The sequence below is a fragment of the Perna viridis genome, chromosome 4, assembly GCF_037379345.1.
Source record: "Perna viridis isolate PV_CMFRI_1.1 ecotype Kerala chromosome 4, ASM3737934v1, whole genome shotgun sequence".
Taxonomy (NCBI): Eukaryota; Metazoa; Mollusca; class Bivalvia; order Mytilida; family Mytilidae; genus Perna; species Perna viridis.
The window spans coordinates 2,799,929-2,826,151 of NC_142448.1; the positions used below are offsets into that span (position 1 = coordinate 2,799,929).

Here is a 26,223-nt window from a genome sequence, read left to right on the forward strand (position 1 = left end):
GTCCAGACCAAACTGTTGAAAAGTTTACTCTTCGTTTTCTTGTTTTTATATGCCCGTCTAAGACGGGACATATTATGGTATACCTCCGTCCATCTGTCATCCACACTTTGGACAATAACTCAAAAACACTTTCACCTACTTTTATGGTGAATTGTTCATATCTATCGACATAAGTTCCCTTTTGAATTTTATAAATTTCAGATTTATCGTTACTTTGTTATGAATTTTTATACTTATAAAAAAGCGGGATTTTCAAGTTTTTGCACAATAACTCAAAAACACTTCCACTAACTGTTATGAAACTTTGGTGAATTGTTCATATCTATTGACGTAAGCTCCCTTCCAATGGGTATAAATGTCAAATTTTACATTTCCGTGTTATGAAGTTTTGGTAGTACAATACAGTTAGGTCATTTCTGAAAATTTGGTCTCATTTAGTTGAAATAAAGCTGTTTTGAGGCAGTCCACACAGAAATTTCTAGTGTTTTGTCATAAAAAAATGCATATTTTCTAAATCCTTGGTGTGTGGAGGTTCAAGTCATTTATAAGTAATTTAGTGATTATTCTTATCCAGTAGCCATGGTAACATACTGAAAAAATATTACTGTTTTAGTACAACTCAGGGGTGCCTTTCCAAAACTAACAGCCAAACAATATGTTTTATAAAATATCAGGGACTTAGACACTACCACAGGATGAAAGCATGCATGGAGTAGGTGGAAAAAAGGTAAAAATAATTAGACCCTTTTCGATTCATTCTTTCACAATTTTAGTCCCAAAAGTTCGTGCGAAATAAGGTATTTTGAAAATCAGCCATCTGATGCTGAGGAGAGAACCTAATACGACAGGGGACTGAAACGTTCCGGATACCATTTTTTCATTTAAATTACACCTGTTTACCATAACATATATTACATCTGTCTATGTATAAATGCTTATCTACATTTAATCAATATATCCACCAAATTTCAACTTTTAATTTAAAGTTTTTCAAAATTTGACCAGGGTAACTTGGTGTGCCAAACAGTGTGCCTTAATGTAAATGTATAGTGCACCCTTTACTCTTTAAAAAAAAAAAAAAGGTGGAAATTGCCAAGGAAACTTTATTCGTTGAAAAATCGTTGAAAACTGACCATTTGTTTTGACGATTGACTAATAAATATAGAAGGTACTTGCTTACCTTGTCAGAAAAGTGTGTTTTGAACAAGATAGAAATGTGTGGGTGAAAAATCAAGACAACTTTAGTTAAACTTGAGGTAGCCTTAATAGTGCCAAATTTTTTGTGCATTTTTTTTTTTACTTTTTTCTAGGGGGGGGGTATTTGACAGGGCTCACACTATTTCTAGTTGATCATATGAATTCATTAAAAGCATGAGTACAAGTTAAAAGGGCTATGGGCTTATCATGTGCTTAAAGCGCAGCTCTTTATTATACCCTGCCTCACAAAATGACATGGTACTGATACCCTCCAAAAAATTGTGTCTATCTGTCCCCAGTTTCCAGATGATAACATAAGAAGATATTGAAGGGTCTTTTTAAAACTTTGTGTAGGTATTGAATATCATAAAATACTGGTCAAGTTGGAATTTTAGTTTGATCTGATTATTCACACCTATGTAATGGCCATTTTAAGTTTTTTTACCAACTCCCCCCCCCCCCCAAAAAAAAAAAAAAAGAAAAAAAAGAAAAAAAAATCTTTTGCAACATTATAGGGTATCATTAAGTGTCCAATAAAATGCCCTTTTTTGTATTTATTATACAATTTTCTCTGATTTCAAGCTGCAGTAGTTTCGTATGTATAGTCACAGCAAAAGTTAAACACTGTTGCAATTAGAAAAAAAGTTCATGAAATCATCTAAATTACCAAATCACATCTTAAGTATTGTAGAAGTTTGGTTGTTTTTAGTATTCCAGTGAGATAGACTGATTAAATCATGTAAAATATTGTGTTGTACAGATTTTGGTTAATGGATTGTCAGAACATTGCTGATGCACCTCGTATGGCAACAGAACTCTACCATGAGGCTATCACTGTACCATATATGTCTAGATTTGTTGTGTTTGCCAAACGTAATGCTGAGGAAGAAGGAAAGCTTCGGATGTTCTGTATGACTGATGATAAAATTGATAAAACCCTAGAGAAGCAGGAACATTTCGTTGAAGTAGCCAGGAGTAGGGATGTAGAGGTTGGTATGATCAAGATTGGAAAAATATATATTATACAAGATTAAAGAAAATAATAATCAGATTTTTTAACTTTAAGGTCAACAAAATTAAGAATAGATGTTATACAATGATGCCTGTCAATAAGAAATTATTTGGTTTAGACAGGTGTTTAGCTTGCCAGTTTAGTTTAGTGGGGTATATAGGAATCAACCTGTCTGTCTTTCTGTCCACATTTGAAGACATTTGAAGATGTGCTTGAAGGAACACAATTAGTATCAGAGGACTCCAAAGGGAGATAATCCAAATTACGGGTTTTGCATGTTTCAACCTCATAAGCACTACTCCTCCTAAATCCCTCAAGGCATTTTAATGAAATTTTATCGGAAGGTTGGGTATCATATGTAGATGTGCATGAAGGAATGTAATTACTGTTGGGGACTTCAAAGGGAGGTAATCCAGATCAAAGGTTTTACATGTAAAAACCTTTGAACCACAATTCCTCCAAAACTGTTTAAGGAATTTCGATGTAATTTTATAGGAAGGATTGGCATCATATGTAGATGTGCATGATGGAACACAACTCCAAAGGGAGATAATCCGTATTGATGGCTTTATATGATTAAACTTGTAAGCACATCTCCTAACTCCTCAATGAATTTTGATGTTATTTTATAAGAGGTTGGGTATCATAAGTAGATGTGCATGAAGGAATATTAATACTGTTGGATGACTCCTAAGGGAGATAATCCAAATAAAGGTTTTGCATTTAAGTCCATTTGAAGATGGGTATTCTCACAGTATTTCTAGTTGATCTTTTTATGTCATTCCTTGAAGAGGAGATTGAAGAGGGAAGCAGATTTTGGAAATAGAGATCTTGGCTTGGAAAAAATAATTGAAAGTGAATATTCTTGCTTACTCATGCTTAAAAAGATAAATCAAAATTTTGGGCTCAAGTCCAGAGTCTAAAGTACAATAAAATAATTTAGAAATAAATCACAGAAACTCCATTTAATCCTTGTTTTACCATGGGCTGACCATTTATGTCACATTATTTTTCCCCAAGCGATAGCGAGGGGTAAAATATCGGCATAAATGGTCAAAATGATGAAAAGAAATTTCTGTAGTTTATTTCGATTGTAACAGGACAATAACAGTTTTATTAATAATAAAATAATTTTCGTGACCTATTACGGTAACCTTAGACCCACCATATTTGGCTGTACACTTAACGCTATGTTAGTTGAAATAGTTGCTCATGAAACTTTGCTGTATATTTTTATAATAAAGGATAGGGCAAATTAAGTAGAACGAGGTTAGATATGGCAATAGCTGTTTGAATTATAAGGTCGCAGTGTTCACACATGGACAGATACAATGTTCCATTCATTGACAGTTGTTATTGTTTGGTTTCATACATGATGGCCCACATGGCATGTGTCGAATGCTACGATTATGTATGTAACTAATTTTTATGAAATATAATATAATTTTTCTAAAAACATAACGTTTAATATTTTTATTGAATATGAATTTGATGTTCATTTACACTTCTGAAATGAATGAAAACAGCTGTTACACATCGGAATGTTACGTGTGTTTGTTTACATGATTGAGGTGAACAGTAATTTACACACACACAAGTCACGCCCAGTAAGTCGCTGCTTTTATAGCAATCAAAATCGATTACAGCTGTGGTCTCAAAGCCTTTAAAGCATGTCATGTTAGAATAATACAATAACAAATGTAAAGAGTGAATAACCAAAATATGACCAAAAGTGCTAAAAGATGTCTAAGTTTAATGAGTATACGGTCCTTGTTCCACACATGAGTTAAATCTTCAAGCATCCTTGGCATGAGTAATTATATTTTGGTTATCAAGATAACTGATTGGTTATTTTATTTATCATATAGGTATTCTCAATAATTCATCACTTTTTTCAACATAAAATTTAAGTTTTATTGATGGAGGATCGATATTTGTGTTGTAACACGTCTGTGAGTAAAATTACCTAATTTGTTTCACATGTGAATTATTGAAAAAAATAAATTTTTTGACCAGCAAAATTTCAAAAATAAATATTTTGACCCAAGTTAATTGGCCCTGCCTCACAAACAAATAGTTCCCTAATTAGAAGGTTACTTTTTTTTAGGTTTTGGATGGTAGACCACAGTTTGTGGAAATGGCTGGAAATTTGATCCCCATTACCAAATCAGGTGACCAACTCTACATCAATTTTAAAGCATTTCGAGAAAACCGACTACCATGTACCGTGAGAATCAGAGACATGGATCAGGATCCTGCAGCAAGAGTCGCATTTATGAAAGAACCAAAAGTGGCAAGGGGAGAAGTACCTCAGACTCCAATTTGTAATCTTAATGTTTCCCTACCAGATATGTCAACTGTAAGTTATAAGTGAGCACAGCTCACTCTTAAATGTATAGAAATTTGTCTAAAAATCATCATACTGACAGTTGAAAAACTTTTGTCAAAGCAATACGCTACATCACCACTAAATGAAGCTTAAGAAATAGTTTAAAAAAAATGCTGCCTCAACAAAATATTTCAAAGACCTCTACATTTTTTTTATTAGAACTACTTGGACTTTTTAAAAAATGCTAGTTTTGGTTGAAGAGATCATATGATAACCTTGCTTTCTATGCCGTACCTGGAACTGTTTGACTGTTGATTTTACAAATATCTGGAATATTCATTGCTGGCTGTAACAGATGAAAATATCCTTGTCAAACTCTGCAAAAATGGTAAATGACATGAAGTGTACTTCTTATAAAGGGAAATTAGAACTTAATGCTTTGCTCGCACTTAAGGCCAATATCTTCCTCTTATTATACTTTCTAGGTTGTTTTTTTTTGTTGTTTTTTTTTTTGTCTAAACTTAAATAGACTTTTAACAGCTAAAGAACAAGTCTGAAATAGGGTTTTGTGGTTTTATCCATTTTGTTTAGAATTATTTTAAAAAGAAACCTAAGAATTCATGTTTGTTAGGGTAGATCATACCAATTACACAGATCATTCTTTTCTGTCCTCTTACAAAATCATATTGAAGTATGTATTTCCAATGAGCAAAAATTGTTTAAATTATATTATAATATGGTAAAATTAAAGGGATTATATTATTTGAATAAAGCCTCTTTCAAAGGGAGATAATTTGCGGAAAAACGTTTTATAGAAAAGTAATGGGAATTGTATTTTTTTTTTAAATATTACTTGAAAAAAAAAGTTTGGTGACTCCCAGTTTTCTTTTTGAAATTTAAAAGGATGTCAGAGTAAGTATTCTTTTTTTTTTATTTGTGAAATAGTGAAAATTCCCTACAGAATCTATATAAAGTATTTTTAAAGAATAGTATACATTAAGTTTCAGATATCTTAAAATCAAATTTGGTGACCTAATATGCCTTTTTATATTGAAATTTTACAGTATGTAATGATTCTTGGTTTTCTTGGAGAAAAAATAAGATAATTTATAAAATTATTAGGTATTGTCAACCTTAAGAGATTAAGGGAAGTTCCATTTACCCACTACAAAAAAGCAATAGACATCAGAGAATTATTCATACATGTGTAATATTTTTCATTTTACCATTGTATGCTCTCTGAAATATTTCCTTATTTTAGCCATATCATTGAGTTAGGTCCCCTTTCACAGTTCCTGCTGTCTGCTTTTTGCAGAAAAATAAAACATTGATCTTCTTGAAGAAAGAGATAATTCATATGTTAAAATGTTGTATTTTACCAGTAAGTTTAAGGACAAGTCAATTGAAGAGAAATGAGGCATCTTTGTATAGATTTTTTTTAACAAAAATTAAAGGTTTTTATTATTATTATTATTTTTTTTTATTATTTTTTTTTTAAATTTTTTTTTAGCTTTTGTTTACTAAAATTCTGAGATAATTAATAAATTATTTGTTAATTATAATTTTTGTTACAGTGGAAAGAAATTTTTATATAGTTTTTATTATTTTCAGTCGTCTTCAATGGAAATGGATGGTGAGGCTGTCAGAGAACTTAGAAACAGGTCATCACTGATAAAAGAACACGACATTGGTATAAATTTAAAATATGTTGCTTGTTTTATTTATGACAATACTGATGTAATGGGAGAGCATGATTTGCCTCACAAAATTATCGAATCCTAGACTTCTCGGTGACAAGCCAGCGACAAAACCTATTCGGCTAAAGAATTTAGCCAAGTTAATTAACTGGCTATTTAAGTCTCATTACTACTACAATGCAGGTAGACTGTCCTGCCACATTTCCCCCACCTTAAAAGTCTTCGTACTATGAATGACTTTTAATACTAGCTATCAGCTAACAAAACCCTGTGGGCTTTTTAGTCAGCTGCCCAATGTAACAGAAGAGCATGATTTGACTCACAAAATTATACTCCGCCACTGAGGATTGAACCCTAGACTGCTCGGTGACAAACCAGCTATAAACAGATTTGGCTGAAAAATTAATCCTTTGGCCAAGTCAATTAACTGGCTATTTAAATCTCACTACCTACTACAACTCAGGTAGGCTGTCCTGCCACACTGAAATTGGCGTTTTCATGGTAATTGTGCCATTGGGAATATATCCTTTTGTATTTATTTCTGATCAGACTCAATCAGTACTTGATTGAGAAAAAAAAGCAACACTTTCATGAGAAAATTTTTACAATGTCGTACCAAATTTTTATGGGATATTGTGCCGTTTATGGAATTTTTTTTCATATGTTTGTATCTAAGAAGTCTGCCAAAAAATTTATAATGGTAATGGAAACAGGATAGCTTCTTAGAAACATGCATATAACTAAAAGATGAAAATGGAGGGATCTCTACAAGGATGAAGGCTGGGATTGATTTTTTGGGTTGTGACTTGAGCCAAGTAAGAATAAGGGGCCAGAAACAAGTTGTTTTTTTTTATCTCAATTATTTTAGTAAATGGTTATGATTTTTTTTTAAATTGTATCACAAGTACCATATCCACAAAGGATGGTTTGGATTGATATTTGAGGTTTAGACCTCTATTATTCAGGAATAAGAGGACATAAAGTGCCCTCCTCAATTTTGGTCTTGTTCTTATCCTATGTCAGATATCTAATTATGATCAATAACTGTTCTGAATCTAGTATGAATGGTGTGTCCATACTTGCCCTAACTGTTTGGTATTAATCTCTGCAGCCCACATTGAGCTGCACCCTGTGAAGCATTTTATTTTATCCTGTAATGAAAAAGCAAATGCCTCTCATTTTACCCTTTCTTTAAGCTTACATCAATGCTGTATATTTCAACAATACTCTTAATATTGTTTTTATTCAGCAGTGAAAAATCAATTAAATTGATTTAAATTATTAGTACATTTAAACAAATTATAATTTATCCCTAATGTGCCTATGATCATTGGATTGATTTCATTTGTAAGATCTAATGTACAAGGAATCCCATAGAATATTGTAGAGAAATCTCAATGTTTCAGTTGTGCAAGACAGAGTGCAGCAAGCTTCCATCAGACTTACAGATGTGGCAGATACGGTGAAAGGTGATTGGGTGATGTTAGCTCAACAGTTAGATGTGTCTTCTTCAGAAATAAATGACATTAACAACCAGTATAAAACAGTTAATGACCAAGGACTTGCCATGTTACAACTCTGGGTTGATAAAGATACTCAACCTAATAAAGGTCAGTATACAAAGATAATGTCATGTATTCTACCCAAACAAACAGTTAATGACCAAGGACTTGCCATGTTACAACTCTGGGTTGATAAAGATACTCAACTTAATAAAGGTCAGTATGAAGAGACAAAACTTAGTGCTAAATCAGATGGAGTGATAATCTGCTGAATATTCTGGTTCAGTTTTGTGGAATTAATTACCCAGTACATTATGTAATATTTCAAAGACAAATTGCTTTAAACATAAAATTGAGCTGTATTTGATTGACATGTGATTTATGTTTTAACAAATATAGCTGTGTATTCTATGACAATAATACACATTTGTGTTGGTAACTTTTGTTTTGTTATGTTTTGTTTGTTTTTTCTTGTACTGTTTTGTCATGTTTGTAAACAGACTTATGTGTATATAATTCGGTCTCCATTTGTATTACATGAGAGCCTCAGGAAAGATTAGTTGTTGTAAACTAACGGTGTTACCCTCTCAAAATAAAGTCTATTATTATTATTATTATTAGTGAAGAGAGATGAAACACATAGAAGTACATTGATCTACAAACAGCTTATCAATTTTTTAAAATTTTTTTTCTGTGATACCCACAAAAGAGTTAAATGCTCTCTATATATTGGAATCACTTCGTTCATCATCACTCTTTGATTTTTGTCATAATTATCTACGCTACCAATAGATGGATCAATCTTGTTGGTGACTTTATAGATATATTATATGGGTGTTGTAGTATATCAACTCCATGGGACTTGGCCATTTATCACAACATAGAATGATAAGGAAAATTTTTGTCACAATAATCTTCTTTCCTATTTGATGGATTTATTTCAAATTTGGTGTGTGGCTTAAGTAGATGTGGCACATGTTGTAAGTATTTACATATCCCTTCTCTACTGATGACATATAGTATGAGAAAACATATTTATTGTGAACATAGAGTTGTATAAAGTCATAATAAGGTCATTATTCAACTCTGTAAAGATATAAAAAATTTTTTATGTAGGCCAAGTGCTAGAGAAAGCTCTGGTTAAGATCGGTCGTGAAGATGTTGTGAAGAAATGTATATACAATGTTGAGAATGTTGAAGATGAAATGGAGGCAGCAGCTGCTAGAGTAGCTATGGATCAATCAGGTATAAATTCTACACCTTTACACATTCTATACAATTTTCTGATAAATCTGTTCATGTGAATTCTGTAGAAATTAAGATAGATAGGCTAAAAATTACGTAGGTATTAGCTATATTTTCTAGTTCTGGTTGTCTTTAACATTTCAAGCAGCTGTTTTGACCTAGTTGTCAGCTTATTGCATAACTGCTTCAGCTGATTAGCAATTCTATTAGTATTGAAAGAGCTTATCTCACTCTGTAGAGTGGATCAATTCAGAAAAATTTCTGCCCTCATAAAAAATGTTACATTGTGCTCATAAAATACATCTTGTCCAATCAGGAATGTCATGATCGACTTACATTTCCAGAATGTCATACGATTTCTGAATTGGTCCGTTATACAAGAATATGTGTAGTATTAGTTAATGCAGTCCTTCAGAATGGTTGTTGATTAGTAACAATGTTGATATAAAGGCATCTTCACTGTTTCCAGAGAAATCTGCTCATAAGGGATTGCCACATAATCATCCTCAACAAGTAAGAATGCTTGTTTGATAGAGAAAAAAAACTACAGTGTAAACATGGTAGAATTATCTAGATGTGGTTTTTTTGAAGAGTTAATTGGTTATACATTTACATTTGATTTTTTAAGGTTTCGACACATTTACAGAAGAAGTAGGAATATCTAAAGAAGACTCGATGAAGCGGAACATGTCATTAGATGTACAGTTCGATGAACAAGATATGGTTAAGGTATTGTTAGGGATAAATGGTTTAATTTATTGGTATCATTTCTTTAAATGTGGTAATATCACTTTGGCTATCTTTTTAAAGTATCTTCTATTGCTCACTGTGGTTATGAAGTATTAATTTGTTTTATTATTATTCTTGTATTACCATTAATTCAATAATTGCCCACTTAAATGCAGGTGTTGTGAATGATTAAAACATGCTTTTAGTGAATTTAATATATTTTTTTTTATAAGTTGTTAGGGGACTTCGAGGTGAGAAAGGTTTGATCAGAGTTGTTAGTGGTAACTTAGCAACATTGATTTTTTATTTTTTTTCCCCTACTTTCTCTCTCAGTAGATGATGTAACTCTATACTTCTATGGTCTTCTCATTCTATTTCTTATCTGTCTGATTTGTTTGGTAGTGAGATTTGTGTGAGATTTGTTTGGTAGTGAGATTTTTAAAAACTAACCATGATTTAAATACAATAGATATTGTACTGTAACAACTGGATCACTATAACTAATAGGGTTTATTCTTTAAAGAGATGTTTCAGGATCTCATTAGTTTCTTACAATGATAAAAACTTTATAAAAAAGATGAACCTGAGTTACAAGGGTAAAATTAAGTTTCTTGTTAGATTTTCAGAGTATATAATAGAAAGAATGAAAGAAAAAGTTATTTATCTTTCTTTAATCTCTTCAGTGATTTGCTTTTAAGATAAGTTTTTGTTTTTTATTCTACAGGAATCCGAGTCTATTGCAGAATCTCCAAGCTCAGATGGCAAGCATGCACCACAGGCTTTAGAAGAAGGTAAATATCTGTATACAACAGAGCTTCCAAACTGTCCTGCTGCATTCCTTTTAGCTTTTCATGAAGGTAAAGGGTCATTGGAAAATTATCAGTTCATCCATTTTTGTGAAATGAACGGATGAAAAATAAAATACATTTCACAATGCTGACTTAAGAGTGCAATGTAAGATGGCGAAAGTATGATACTGTGACATATGCTGCAAGTATTGCATTAAATGATTCCTGTTTATGAAATTAACTTGATTGACAATGTTATGTTATTAATGATTGCTGAAGTGCTGATCAGTGGTATGAAGATTTCAGTTTTTAAAAAAATTGGGGAAATAATTTTGAAGTATGAAAATGAAATCTCATGTGAGTCTTCATACATGCTATCAGTATTTTAGTGGCTGTGAATGCTGTGTTGATTAACTGCTTGAATAGCTGTTCACTTCACATATAGAAACTGAACCTAGAGATGATGAAGTTGTGGTCCAAGTTGATGAACGAAGACCACTTGCTAAACAGGAGGTCAAAGGTGAAAAACAAGCTGATGATTATATGGATTTGATTGAACAGCTTGATAGATATTGTGATGAAAAGGAACAAAAAGAATCAGAGGGCCAAGGTAGATAACTGTGTGTTAACAGAAAGGCAGCCACATCTCTTCATCTGTCTAATACACATGTTTTAGTTACTAACAATATCATATATTTGTATATATATCTGTTTTTCCTTAACCAAGTAAGGTTTCTCCAGGGTACGATTTAATACAAATTCAGGTCCAGAAAACCAATTTTATGTTTTGTAACTGATATTAAACCTGGAGGAACCTTGACTGTAGAATCTTAGTTATCATGCTCATCATTGTCTGATCTATTACCATCATAAAGTTGTCTGCTGTAAACTCAACAAACTTTCAACATTTGAAATGTACTTTGAAATAAATGTTGCTGAAAACAATGGGAAAAGGAGGGGGTAAAATCAAATATCTAAATTATTTGCCAGGGAAAAAAATGATATAAGGTATGGCGTGTTAGAGTTTACACAACAATGGATAGCTGCTGATTTTATTATTTCATACTCTAATAGCTTTTTTTTCTTTGAAGAAAGTATTAAAAAAAGTTCAGAATGGCTTATTGGTTTGAATTATATTTAGCTTTTTCTTATGCTATATCATAAACCAATGTGTATTGAGTGATAGACTGTTTGAGCTTGTGATATCAGTGCCAGATTGTAGCTTATTTTGTTTTTAGAACTGTGTGAGAAATTAACAAGATTGGCTAAAACTGAAGTAGTAAGGAAAGAAGGGAATTACAATTGAGCACAAAACATTTATCTAAATCATATTTACCCGATTACTTCATTTTTGCCAAATCCATCATATGCAGTGCTTTATTTTAACTGACCTTTGACCCTCCACAGATACAGACAAGCCACTTGTATTTGAAGATGAAATCACTCATACAAAACATGAGCGTATGACACCGGAGGAGATAATATCTATTGTTGAATCGATTGGTCAACAGTCGGCTCCTCCTCCTAGACAAGGTACCAGCATGAATGACTGTCTCCCTGTTGTGGTTACTGCACCTTAACATTGCATGTCCTATCAGTACTAATCAATGTTGTGTTTTACTTAATTTTAAGTACAGTTATTGTTTCTGGGGATATTATTTAATAAAATACCCTGCTCTGTCACCCCTCTGATAGTATTCAATTACATGAGAATAATTGGAGTCATCTCCTTTACTATTTATTTCTTTCTTCTTCTGTTTAATTTTTATACTTTGATTTTTACTTAAAATGGGAGAAATTAAGAGACACTAATATTGTAACTCATAATATAGTTAAGTAGTTAACAGTTAGTGACATTTACAAAGAAATTTATCAACATCTATTGAGTATCTGTTATATGTGTATGTATATATTTTGTGTACCTTTGTAATTATTTATATGTATTTGGACATGTTTTACCATCGTACATTTTATATCCTTTAACAGTATATTTTACTGTGTCATCCTCTGCGTGTGTGTGTGTGTGTGGCTTATTTTTTACCAAATAATTTGTAAGATTTTTAAAAAGTTATTATTTTTTTTGGTTATGATCATTATTTATAAACCCTTGAGGTACTTAACTTACAGAATTTGAAAAATAAAAAAAAATTAATGCATTACATGTAGTCAAATAAATTTTAGGTTAGTGTTTATGTGATAAGAATTATTATTTTTCAATATAAAACTTGTACTTAGACTTAGAATTGAAAATTATTTATTAGATGACAGAGATATAAGGGATGATATAGTGGCTTCTGTAGATAAACGTAGGCCTCAGGCCAGTCCTCAACAGGCTGATCGTGATCATTTTAAAGATGTAGACTTGATAGAGTTGATTAATCAACTTGATACAGTTCAACACCACTTAGAAAAACAAGGTAGTCAAAACATTCAGAGTGATAATTTTTGGAGCACCTGCAAATTTTTTAATCACTTAACTTTCCCTTCCATACTTGTAGACACATTTGTAAAAACTATTTGAAATTGCTTATGAAGTAATAATTTGATAAATTATGACTTATTGATAGAGTTAACTTGAGGAGGTAATTGAACCCTTAATAATGGTACATTTGTAATAAAGCCTACTACCATCTTATACTATTTTATGTCAGATGAAGAGCCTCAGAGAGTTGTAACAGAGGATGAAATAGTTCATGAGAAGCACTCTCGACCGAGTTCTCAAGATGTAGTTCAGGAAATTGTACAAAACACTAGTAAATTAACGACTTTACAGAAGAATGAAGGTAGAGGCATGAGCTATGTCTTACCAAGCTTTTAATGATTTTTTCCTGTGTGTGCCTTTCTACATTATCTTTTTCAAGAAGTATATATGATAAACAAATATATTAAAGACTTGTTATGAGTGTTTATTGTTTCCATGTTTACATGTATCATTATACTTTTGTTTTCAGTAATCATTTTGATAATCCTCTATACTTATCAAAGTCCAATTGTCATAAAGTTAATACTGAAGCACAATTACAGAATCTTGATAATTTTTTTTGATAAAAAGAAATACCTCTATTAAAATGAAGTAAAGCTTTACATAATTTGAATTTATGACTTTATGTCAGGGGATAAATTAAATGGTGATGAAGTAGTCGTCCAAGTTGATACACGAAGACCTCAGGCCAAACAACAAGTTCAAGTAGAAAAAAAGATAGATGATTTTTCTGATTTGATTGAGCACCTTGATGGAATGAGGGAGCCTCAACAGATAATTTTCCAGCAAGGTACATAAGCTGGGTCTTGCTTGAGTTCAAAAAGTTAATTGTATTTATCTGAATTGTCTAATTCAGACATGATTTTTTTTTCAGCTTTTTAGCGGACTTTCGTAATTTCAAATTCGGATTTAACCGCTACGATTTTTTTTTTATTGTTTATTTACTATTGATGTTGCCAATTTCTGCCTTGTTTGTAGACCTCGTAAAATCATGTCTGTTAATTGGTTTTTGATATAGGGAATTTGCAAGTGGAAAATCTTTGGAAAAGAACGTTTTGTAAAAGTTTTTTTTTCTCAAGTAAAAAATTAATATGTTGAAATACTTGGGTAACAACATATCAACTTATTTAAGGCATTTGATCTCAGGTTTTGTAATTCACCTCTTGATAAAGTGATAACATTTGTACCTCAGGTGTAGAGCCTCAGGAAACTGTTACAGAGGAAAATGTTATCTATGAAAAAGACTCAAGGCCAAGTTCTGAGGAAATAGTAGTTGATATTTTAAATTACATGGAACATCTATCTTCTAAACCAAAGGTCAAAGGTATCAGATTGCATTACTGTTTGGACGGAGTTCATTCATTCCATTGTTTTGTTTTGTTTATCAGTTATGGTAACTTTAGTGCATATGGTGCATCTTAAGCTTAAGCTCCGTCAGTAATAAATACAGACGGAATAACTGTCTGGTTAGAATGATTTCATTATCTGTTGACACACACGCAAAGGGACACAGTTAAATATTTCTTAAATTTTTATCTTAGATACAGCATAATATACAATGTAAAACATGTACCTTATTTATACCACATATTGATTAGTTTTATGACGTACTCTATTTGTTGTTAGACTTGTTTTATACTTTGCATGTGCATGTTATTCCACTGGATGTTGTCGATAAACAACTAATTGACCTCGTTAATATTTAAGATCGAATAGACAACACAAGCTTCTTGGCAGTAACTGTTTATAGTATCTCAGTCTAATATTATGTAAACTTAATGTTAAAAGATACTACTTTTTTCAGTATTTAATGCGAATCATGGGCACACTTTTTGCTTTTGTGCATGGCTAATGCTCTGCAAAAGATTTACCCCCTGTAAGAAGTCCAAACTTGAACCTTAATTTAAATTTTTCTCAATCTTAGATTTGAAGAAGTTTTTTTATATTGAAGATGGTTGATATGGCTTGATATCAACATTCATCTACCAATTTGTGTCTTAATTGTGTAAATGCACTGGTTGTTAGTTAATATCTACTAAATACAAAGTAAGAAAATACCAACTGAACTTTGACCTATTTTTGGGAGAAAACCAGTGTTCATTTGTCCTTAGTTTCATTTTTCACAGAAAAATAAAAAATCCAAATGAGTTATTGGGCTTACTGTAATTTGTTTTAGATGATGATGACGAAGGTGTTCACACCCCTCCTCCCAGTCCCGCAGAAAGAGATCAATATGAAGGTACCAACAATGTAGTCTTGTAACCTATAACTTGTTGTTAACTTACTTCAGCTTATGCTTTTCTCACTGCAGCTTAAAGGACAATTATACTTCAGGTGCAACTTCAGGAAGTTTTAGCTTCAGTTTCTCTCATTGCAGCTTAAAGGACAATTATACTCCAGGTGCAACTTGAGGAAGTTTTAGCTTCAGTTTTAGTAAAAAGAAAATGAGAATTCCGTCCTAGCAATATCAATTGTATATTATATAATTAGAAATAAGTTCACGGTTATCATTGATGAACACTTATTAAATCATGGTCTGGAACATTTAGATTCTTAATCCATTGCATGAAATACAAAAACCATGCAATTGTTACCATGTAGAGCCCTTTATGAACGAAGGTTTTGAGTTTTTATGCTTTTTTATTAAAGCCTTTATGGAGATGAGATAAATACATGAAATTGATTCCTGTAACTAGATATGATAATCATGGATGTCAGTAACAAAATATCTTTTCACAGAAAAATTTGATGGTTGCATTAGAATTGAGAAACTGTATTTTTTTATATGATTCTTTGTCATCAATCTTGATTTGTAAATAACTGTTTACTGGTTCTGCTGATACATTAGATTGAGGCTTCACATCTCACACACTACAGATATCTCCCAAACCATGTACTGACTGTAGATCAGGAATGAGTGATTACATCATTAGCCTAACATTGAACAATTTCTTTTGTAAATATTAAACCTATGCTCTGGAGTATAACATTTACACATTTATAGGCTGTGGAGTAGAACCATACACATTTATAGGCCCTGGAATATAACCATACACATTAACAGGCCCTTGAGTATAACCATACATATTTAAAGGCCCTGAATTATAACCATACATGTTTATAGGCTCTGGAGTATAACCATACACACTTATAGGCCCTGGAGTATAACCATACACATATATAGGCCCTGGAGTATAACCATACGTATTTATATGCTCTGGAGTATAACCATACACATTTATAGGCCTTGGAGTATAAACATACACATTTATATGCTCTGGAGTATAACCATACACATTTATAGGCCCTGGAGTATAACCATACAAAAGTATAGGCTCTGGAGTATAACCATACACACTCATATGCCCTGGAGTAAAACTATTCACATTTATAGGCTCTGGAGTATAACCATACACATTTATAGGCCCTGAAGTATAACCATACACATTTATAGGTTCTGGAGTATAACCATACAAAATTATAGGCCTTAGGTTGAGAATTTTGTATTTTTGTTTATTAAGGCTATGAAACAGTTATACTTTGTTATAAGAATTGCATGAGCTGAAGTCTACTAAATCTAACACTTTTATTACTTCACTTTTTTCATATAGATGTGAATTACACTACAAATTTATGAATTTTAAAAGCACTTTGGAAAGGGAATACATCTGCACAATTTTTGCGGTCATATGATGGTATGGTGCTATCATTGTCTCTGTTGTCCTTTGTCAGTAGAATTTTGGTATTCTAGCAATATAATTTAATGGGTCTTGATAAAATTTTCTAAGTTCCATACCACAAAAAGAAGGTTTCTATTGAATTTTGAAGTTGCAGCCTCGGCCATTTGGGAATAAAGGCCAAAAGGATTAAAAATATTTTCTGAAGTTTTTTATGGATCTCTATTAAATTGAATTACAATGTTCCATTCATGAGAGTTTTGATTGATTTTGGGGAGTTATGGCTCTGTCTGAATAGGATTGATGTACCAAAAGTGGACCATTAGCAAGCCATTTATAAAACTGAACTATATAACATAAGTACTACAAGGTGTACTACAAGGCTCCATACCTCACAAGTTAGTGTGTGATTGATATTTAAACTACCTTCAACAGAGAAATAAAGAGCTGAAATGGTCCAAAACATGCATTTCCTGATTTCCTGGGAATGAGTAATCCTGAATGGCTCTCTGTAAAGTCCTTGCCACAAAAAAGGTTTTGTTTTTTTAAAGAGATTATTGTCCGAACCATTATTATGTACCGTAAATGGTGCCAAATATATATATATATATATATATCTATATATGTTTCTTTAACTATGTATAAATTGTTCATTTCTTATTTCAAATATTCTTAACCACTTTCATTCTATTCAGAAACATACCCGATATGCTGTATTAAATATTTAATTGCAAACCAAATTAAGATCTGTATCAGATTTAATGTTGTGTCTAAAACTGTTCAAACTGTTTGGTATTAAGGTGTGCCCTGTGAAACATTTGATTAGTGATTGCGTTTTAAGGGACTTGCTGTTACTAGTAAATAACAGAATGTATTCGGCACTAAGTAATACTTTGGGTTACAATAAGTCAGGAATTTTCATAAGAATATCAAAAGTCTCAGAAAATTGTCCTCTATTACTTTACTAAGCTTAGTTGACTCTTTAATCATAAGTATCAAAATCTGACAATGATAAAGTTGACAAATAATTCATCAATGAAGTTCTGTTTAGGTTTGCCTGGCTTCAATGCTATTTGTATCATAATTGCTTAGGCTACATTTACTTCAGTCCTCTTAAATTAGGCTTTTAACAGACATATGATATGTGTTAAGGTTTTTTAGCTCACCTGGCCAAAGGCCATGTGAGCTATTGCCATCACTTGGCATTCATCGTCGTCGTCATCGTTAACAATTATACAAAACTCTTCTCCTCTGAAACTACTTGACTAATTAGAACCAAACGTGGTATGAATGTTTCTTGGGGTATACTGCATAGAAGTGATGTGGGGATTTTTGATTTGTCAAAAAACATGGCTGCCGTTACTAAAAATAGAACATAGGGGTCAGACATTAGTTTTTCACATATCTCTTAAATCGTTAGGTTTAGTTGAATTCTGACATGGGTAAAAGTGTTCAGCATGATGAGATCTATCTCTGGTCAAATTTTGGTTTTAATCCGTTACGCCATGTTGGAGTTATTGCCCTTTTTCAACAAATTTTGCTATTTTTTATGTTATTTCTTTCAAAAATCTTCTCCTCTGACACTACTTGACCAATTGAAACCAAACTTGGTATGAATGTTCCTTGGGGTATCTTGCATAGAACTGTTGTGGGGTTTTTCAATTCGTTACTAAAAATCTGTTACTAAAAATAGAACATAGGGGTCAGACTGTAGTTTTTCACATATATCTCCAAAACCATTAGGTTTATCCTAATTCTTTCAATGGCTGAAATGATCCATATTATTAGGACTACAAAAGTCTTCAGACTCCTCATAAGAGTTATTGCCCTTGAAAGGCAAAAATGACTTTTTTAAATAGTCTTCAGTCAATATCTTGAAAACTATGATAGATTAAAAGAAACTTTCAATTGTCTAAAAGATCTTATAATAGTCCTACCAATGACTTCTCGAGTCAAAATTGTTGGACAATTTGTTTAATTTATTGCCTTTGAAAGGCAAAATTCAACAAGATGAGCGATTCAGGCTCCTGGGAGCCTCTTGTTTTTTTTAATCAATTAGATTTTCTGTTAAAGTGCTATGTTGATATCCCATAAACTGAGTCTTTTGCATCTTGGGCTTTGGCTTGGGCATGAGGCATTGATTAAAGCATAAAATACAATTGGCATGCAGATGATTAGCATGTTCAGGCATGTTTTAGGTTAAACCTAAAATCATATACCTGTGTTACAATTAACCATGCAATAACCGGGATAGTAAGGAGATATCTCCACATGGCATTTATTACCAGGGTTATAAGGAGATATCTCCACTTGACATATATTACCAGGGTAATAAGGAGATATCTCCACATGACATTTATTACCAGGGTAATAAGCAGATATCAGTGATTTTGTTACTCTTTTTTAAAAGTGTCCCCCTCCAGTTTGATTTGGGAAGAAAGTAAACCAATCAGGAATCAAAAAAGCTTGGTTAAACTGTGGTTTTTGGTAATATTGTATGATTTTTGAGATAATTTTTATTGGGGAAACAGCCTGTACTCCAAGGTAAACTCAAGGTAACAAAATCATTGCTAATAAAATGTGAAAGTATTATGTAAACTTGGTTGTTTTTGTGATCATTTGAAACCATTAACTTTATGACTTTATACAAATCTTGTCAAATGGAAGCACAAAAAAATCTTTCTCATATACTGAGTAGTATTGGTACACACTAGGATGTTAGCTTGTTACATTCATGTTATACATAGTGTTATTCATGGTTAATTAAAAATGCAGGTACCTGATAATTTCAGAATTATCCCAGAAATTTGGCCCAAAACTATTTCATAGAAAGATTTATAGGGCAGGGTTGTGATCAACATTGGCAAGTTTTTAGTGTTTTTTCTGTCTTTAAATGCTGCTAACATCAGATGAAGAAGAAGAATGTGAAGAAACTACAGAAATAGTAGAAACGTATACTGAACGTATTGATGATAATACCGTCAGAACTATCAGAAAAACTACCACTATAAACTCTCATGGTACAACCATACGTACTGAAATACTCAAAGGTATTTCTCACTGCTTTTGGTGGATATATTATTGTTTCCTTTTATTTTACTCTCTCACCAAAGACTTTAACAGAATTATTTACAATTTATTTATAGCCATATTCTGGTGTGTTGTGTGGCTTTTGGTGGAATTCTTAACTCTTTACAACATGATTTCGACATTATTTAACCTGTGATCAATTTTACTGGGTAATTCTACATTATAATTGCCCTGTACTTTTAGCTTTTGATGTTGTGTCTTTTAACATTTGGTCCTTAACATTTTTGTAGTCTTTTTAATGATTTAACATTTAACATTGATAGTCCTGATGTTCTATAGTTGCAAGTCCTGTCAAATGTCTAGATTTTTATTTTGAAAAGCTAATATCCTGTTAGAATCTTGTTATAAAATAATAATTCATAATATATGTTGTGTGACTGCAAGTTGTTATGACTATGTACATCATATTGCCATGGTTACACAATCTGTTCAATCTGGTCTGCATTAAGTGAAACTTGTAAAGTGCACTAAATGCATGTTGGGTATATTCTCTGTAATTTCTTGACAAGTTGTTATGACTATCTGCATGATATTGCCATGGTTAACAATCTGTTCAGGTCTGCATGTGTTATTTGATTCATCATCAAAGTTTTTTTCTTTTGACTTAAAGTTCACATGTTAATTATATCTATTACCCATAAAGTTGACCTGTTAATTATATCTATTACCCATAAAGTTCACATGTTAATTATATCTATTACCCATAAAGTTGACTGTTAATTATATCTATTACCCATAAAGTTGACATGTTAATTATATCTATTACCCATACTCTCTGTTTAATATTTACCTGGACTTTACCTTCTTTCTATTATACTGTTATACATCTGTCCTACTCAAAAAACTTCATAGACAGGTTGTTACAGTTAATTCAAACACTGTCATTTACTATTTCGTATTGAGGATATATACTGGTGCATTTATTGTGTTTCACTTTATCCATTCTTTTTTCTACATCTCTCTTTTTTATAATTTTTTGATTTTAAGTTTTTTGAGAAATGGGAGAAAATAGAGAGGGAGGATTTTCTTTTTCGAAATATGCTTTACAAAGCAACACTATTTTTCACAAAAGTTTGGCACATTGTTCCTTAGTACCCACCCATCAACTCTTAACTGAATTGGACTTTATTTTGAATTCTGTCCATCAGTCAGGCAAATCCTCATTGTTTTGGTCATACATTTAATATTTGATACATTGCTTTACCATGTCTAGTTACAGATTAAGTTTTGTTTGGGTCTGTTTATTTTTTGCTGAGTTATGATCTTTGGACTTTGAAAATTAATGTTGATTCAGTTTTTTACACTTTTCTCCTTAACAAATAATGGATAAAGTTTGCATTCTGTTCTCTTCAACAGATTTTTTTCTTCTAGGAGATGTTGTATTGCCATGCAATACTCTCAGAATGCTTGTTTTTAATTGATGTGAGCTGCATTTTGATTTTTATAAATTTTTAATGTACATTTGTGAGCTATGGGACTTAATCCGATTTTTCTTTTTTGCATAATAACTCAAAAACACCGTCAGCAATATTCATGAAATTTTGGGTAATTGTTGAGTTCTAAAGATGTAATTTTCCGTTCCATTTCTGAAAAAAGTTTTTGAGCTGTTGGATATTATTCATCAAAATGGGGTGATTTCCCTATTACAAATATTTTATTAATGTAAATTGTAGGTTCCTAGTTGCTTTAGGGAGATAGTCAAATTATGGAGTGTTCTGAATCACCATTACCAGTAGTGATTCATTTTTGTGCATTTTGATTATTAAGACCAGCTTAAATGGGATGGCCGCATAATCAACTGACGTTGCGACTCTATTATTTTGTTCATGTTCCGGTAATGCCATATTTCAGTATAATGTACATTGATGTATACTGTGAAAGTACTATTATTTGTGGGGTATCAATTTTCATGGTTTTTGTAGGAAGGCCAAACTACGAAATTTGGTTCCCAATGAAAAGGAGATTTCTATTGATATGGATATTGAAAACCTCAAAACCAAGAATTCAAAAATCCACAAACTTACATTTCTCCCCTAATCTATGAAAATTGGTACCCATGAATTACAATACAATGTTACTTACATGGTAGATTTCTTCTGAACATCTAATATAAAAGAGAATATAATGTTAGTGGAAGTAACCATATGATGTTGATGGTAGATTCTCATCTTCAGTTGATTTTCAGATATCACAATGGAGTGTGGTATATATGCTAATCTATGTTAAAGTGTCCATCATTTTTTAAATAAATGAATTGTTGAAGGAATTTCAATGGTTTGAGAGAAAGTATCTAAGCATGAAGTGTGACAGTTATTGTGACTTAGAGTTTAATGAGCATGTATATTGTTCTTCCTGTGTATTAATGCCCAGTATTGCTGTGGACAGTAAAAATAATTTTTTTTTTTCTTTTTTGTGGCCACTTGATAAATTCAATGTTTAGTCACATACTTCATTTATTAATTTCTAATAGTTTTCAATAACAACCAATTTTCATCAGTCTGTGATATATATAAAGATGTAGGCTAATATTTGATAAACAAGATTTTGAATTTGTGGTATAAAAAAATCTTGACAGTGAAAAACAAAAGTGAGACAAAATTTGATCCAAATGAAATTCAAGTATAAAAAAAAAATCCTAGCCTTCCCTTATAAATGCAGTGGTAATTTTATACTGATTTCAATCAGGTTGTAACAGATGTTTTAAACACTGTCAATTTTTATCTCATTTCAGAAGAACAGCATCGTGATGCTTCCCTTGACCAACTTGCTGCTCGGTTGTCTCAGACTGACGAACCTGCAGGTGGCGCCAATGAAACTGGTGTGTAAATGTCTTGGTTGTTATAACGTCTTTGTGTCTCATGTTTTTTATTTGACAAATTGGACTTAGCATCAGGCAATATTTGCAATTCACATATATATGTATTAGGTTGTTATGTTACTACAACATGAGCTCTTGTAGAATATCCACATAACATAAATTGAGATAACCAGTAAAAAAATTGAAAATAATTTGGCTCTTTCAGAACAAATAGTCCAAAAACTAGAATTTGCAAGTTATAGAAAATAGAAATGTGGCTAGTAATTAAGAAATATTGGAATTATGATGTGGATAGTCTAAGAAAGATCTCTTTAATGTGGATGTTACAAAATTTGGACCTGACGTGTGACTAACACATTGGTAATATGTCTCCATGTGGAATATGCAGCACTATATGATGTTGTATTTTACTAAGTAGCATTTAAATCATAATCAGTAGTTATTTTATATATATTTACATGGGTTGCTGGCAATATTGATATTTTTAAATCAGTGCAATTATATTTTGCTTATGGCTTTTTTTTTTATTACTAATGATAAGATAAAATCCTATAAAGTATATAGATTTTCCTTTTAATACCATATTTAACTTATTTATTTTATATTAATACTATTTTATCAGTCAAGGTTTACTATAGTATTACTGGATTGTTGGTGTTGCAGTACCATGTTTTACATGTATGTAACTCCTACAAACTACAAGAAAGATTTTTCTAAAGACATTTATTCTCAAGTATAATTTGGATGATTATGTGAGAGTATTAATTTCGCTGTTTCGCTTGATTGATTGTCAATCAAGAATTCTCACAATCTTATCAGTTTTGAATAAATTACCTCATGGACATTGTGAAGTCAAGTCTTTGTGTTACTTTTGATTAAGCATGTTATTATTCTGTCTCTTTCATGTTAAATGCTTTTAACAATTTTTTAATTGATTTATGTTTTCATTTCAGTTGTGTTACATTATGTACACTCTCACAGATTATATTTAATGCATTGATTTGACTTGACAGTATCATTTTAGGCAGCTACAGCCTATAGTGTTGATATTTTAGGCAGCTACAGCCTATAGTGTTGATATTTTAGGCAGCTACAGCCTATAGTGTTGACATTTTAGGCAGCTACAGCCTATAATGTTGATATTTTAGACAGCTACAGCCTATAGTGTTGACATTTTAGGCAGCTACAGCCTATAGTGTTGACATTTTAGGCAGCTACAGCCTATATTGTTGATATTTTAGGCAGCTACAGCCTATAGTGTTGACATTTTAGGCAGCTATAGCCTATAGTGTTGATATTTTCTGTTAAAGCAGTTACTGTTTATAAATAAGATTTTAATGCCAGTTGATATTTGTGAAATTTTATCTTATGATATCATTGAAAACCTTTTTCCATTTACTTGAGGCTTCTTAGATTGCTTGCAGATAATGTCTCCATATAAAGAATAAATACTCAGACACAACAATTTGCTTCCTATCAGTTCAGGTCAATATAAACACTGCCATACCAATATAATGGAAGCAGGTTGTTGTGATTCATTTACTTTTTGGTATATCCGTCAATACTTTCTTAGTTTTCTTTGTGTATTTGCTGTGTTGGTTAATATAACAGAGAAAACTAGGATTTGAATGTACTTATCACATGGAGGTAGAAGAAAAGCCATGCTTGTAAAGTTAACTACCACTCACTCTCAACATAATTAGATTGGAATTTGAAGAGAAAAGATCACTGCTTAGTTTACTGACATATCGGCTTTGGAAATATTGTCTGTTTTTAGTAGTTAACTTTACAAGTTAAAGGGTACCGTATAAACTAAAATACAATATGTCATCAAGATGAAAATGACATACAGTTAAAAAGTTTGATGAGATTTAAAATGCATGCAGTTAATGAAAACTTTGTAAACAAGAAGTGAAGGCTAATCCTGGTTTTGATTGGTTTTCAGACTAACTGTATTTCAGTACAATAAATGCAACTTTTTGACTGTGTTTCGTGTTCTCTTGGTAAAATATTTTGCATGTGTTATATATTTGTGTTTATATTGGAAGAACCTTTTGTCATTACTTAGCTTTTGCACTGTGTTTGTGGCATTACTCCAATAAAATTGGATCAAGCATCTCATTTTTGCCTTATTTTGGTTGGCCATCTGCTTTGCTCATTGGAATGGCTGTCCAGTCACTGCTCAAGGTCAAAGTTGTTCGTTTTCTAGGTCACTCTTATTATAATCTTATTTAATGTAAACTTTCATTTTGTTTGGCATATTTATTTTCTTTGTTTAAAATTGAAATGAGGTGCTTAAATTGCTAGGTGTAACGAAGCTCAATGATTAAAAGCTAATTCAAACGGAATTCACATTTTCCCCTTTTTCTGGTGTCTCATTATTTTGATGTTTTAGTGTTTGATCTGTGACTTTCTGGACACCTAGCACAATGAGCAAATTAGACTGTCATCCTTTCCTTTGTTTCATTACTTTACATTTATTTTGCTTGCTTCTTAACCTGTGTTCTTGCATGTGACATTGTTTTGTGAATCTTGGTTTGATGAGCTCTTTTGAAATTTTGGATAAACTTGATTTTTGTTTGAATTTATTTGTTTTTGTTTTTGTTTTAACAGTATACTTTGAAATTTTGTTACTAAATTAGTTTATCTAAGAGGAAAGAAATCTAATCCGTTTTCAATTGTACAGATTGATATGTATTTTTTCTTCGTCTAAAGAACAATATTACACTGTTAAAATGCTATTGATAGTGAACATTCTAGTGCATTATTTATGGTTGTTTCTATGGTAACTAATTGAGCAGTTTGATTGGACAGTTCCTTGGATATCCCAGTAGTTGATTCTGATCTGTAGTGATTGTCTGATTTTTTGGTTGGTTTGTGATGGATAGTGTAATCTTGGAGTGTCTTTAACAATGAAGGAACCTTGCTGTTGGCTTTGATTAACGTATGCTAGAATTACTCCTCTACGCTCTACATCTGTCGTCATTCTGAAGCTTTTTTCTAACATATCATGTTGAGGTAGTGACATAAAAATGAAAAATCAATTATTTCAACAAAATAACAGTGAAAACCTGAGCAATGAGACAAACACATGGAACATTCAAACGAGACAATAACCACTACTTAAACATATAGCATCTGAGATCATTATATTGCTAGCAGTCTGTAGTGAACAGCTTTCTTACTTAACCAATCAAGAACTAGCCTTTAGCTCTTCTAAGTAGCCAGAGACCAGCTTAAATACCAGAGTAGGACGCTGCTGTTAGACAGATCATCTATCATCATGTTTTACTAAATCTATATCTATTTGGATTAAAGTATGTATCTTCTCTTTATATTCCTTAAGGACAGAAAAGGATTCAAACTGTTAAGGAATGATGATGTTAATAAAAAATTACTTGGCAGTAAAATCATCAGGAGAAAACAGAAAATATTTAAGTGTTACAATACATGTATAATGTGAATGTCTTGTATGTTCAAAATCATCAGAAAATTTACTTTCTTTATACTTTCTTTTTTTTTGAAATAAAATGCAATACATATTTGCAATATTTCATCATCAACTGCTTAGAATCTTTTTCTGTTCTGAATACTAGCATAGATAGGGAAGCATGCTTTGTAAGGACAATCTGACGGAAGTAATAGTAGCATGAGTAT

At 31.7% G+C, this 26,223-nt stretch overlaps 1 protein-coding gene across 16 annotated transcripts in view; it reads left to right on the plus strand.

Moving 5' to 3' along the window:
* LOC148618446 (uncharacterized) overlaps positions 1-26,223 on the plus strand; it is a 138,883-nt gene that overhangs the window by 76,924 nt on the left and 35,736 nt on the right. For 15 of the 16 annotated variants that reach the window (XM_088577388.1, XM_088577380.1, XM_088577383.1 and 12 more), the window contains 16 exons: positions 1,958-2,186; positions 4,317-4,568; positions 6,150-6,228; positions 7,642-7,845; positions 8,854-8,982; positions 9,611-9,711; positions 10,436-10,502; positions 10,945-11,109; positions 11,907-12,032; positions 12,761-12,916; positions 13,151-13,282; positions 13,613-13,771; positions 14,174-14,305; positions 15,158-15,220; positions 19,568-19,708; positions 22,480-22,566. In XM_088577388.1, the coding sequence (XP_088433514.1) occupies positions 1,958-2,186; positions 4,317-4,568; positions 6,150-6,228; positions 7,642-7,845; positions 8,854-8,982; positions 9,611-9,711; positions 10,436-10,502; positions 10,945-11,109; positions 11,907-12,032; positions 12,761-12,916; positions 13,151-13,282; positions 13,613-13,771; positions 14,174-14,305; positions 15,158-15,220; positions 19,568-19,708; positions 22,480-22,566 (2,222 nt within the window). The remainder of the gene's footprint in view (positions 1-1,957; positions 2,187-4,316; positions 4,569-6,149; positions 6,229-7,641; positions 7,846-8,853; positions 8,983-9,610; positions 9,712-10,435; positions 10,503-10,944; positions 11,110-11,906; positions 12,033-12,760; positions 12,917-13,150; positions 13,283-13,612; positions 13,772-14,173; positions 14,306-15,157; positions 15,221-19,567; positions 19,709-22,479; positions 22,567-26,223) is intronic. The other variant, XM_088577393.1, reaches the window with a different exon arrangement.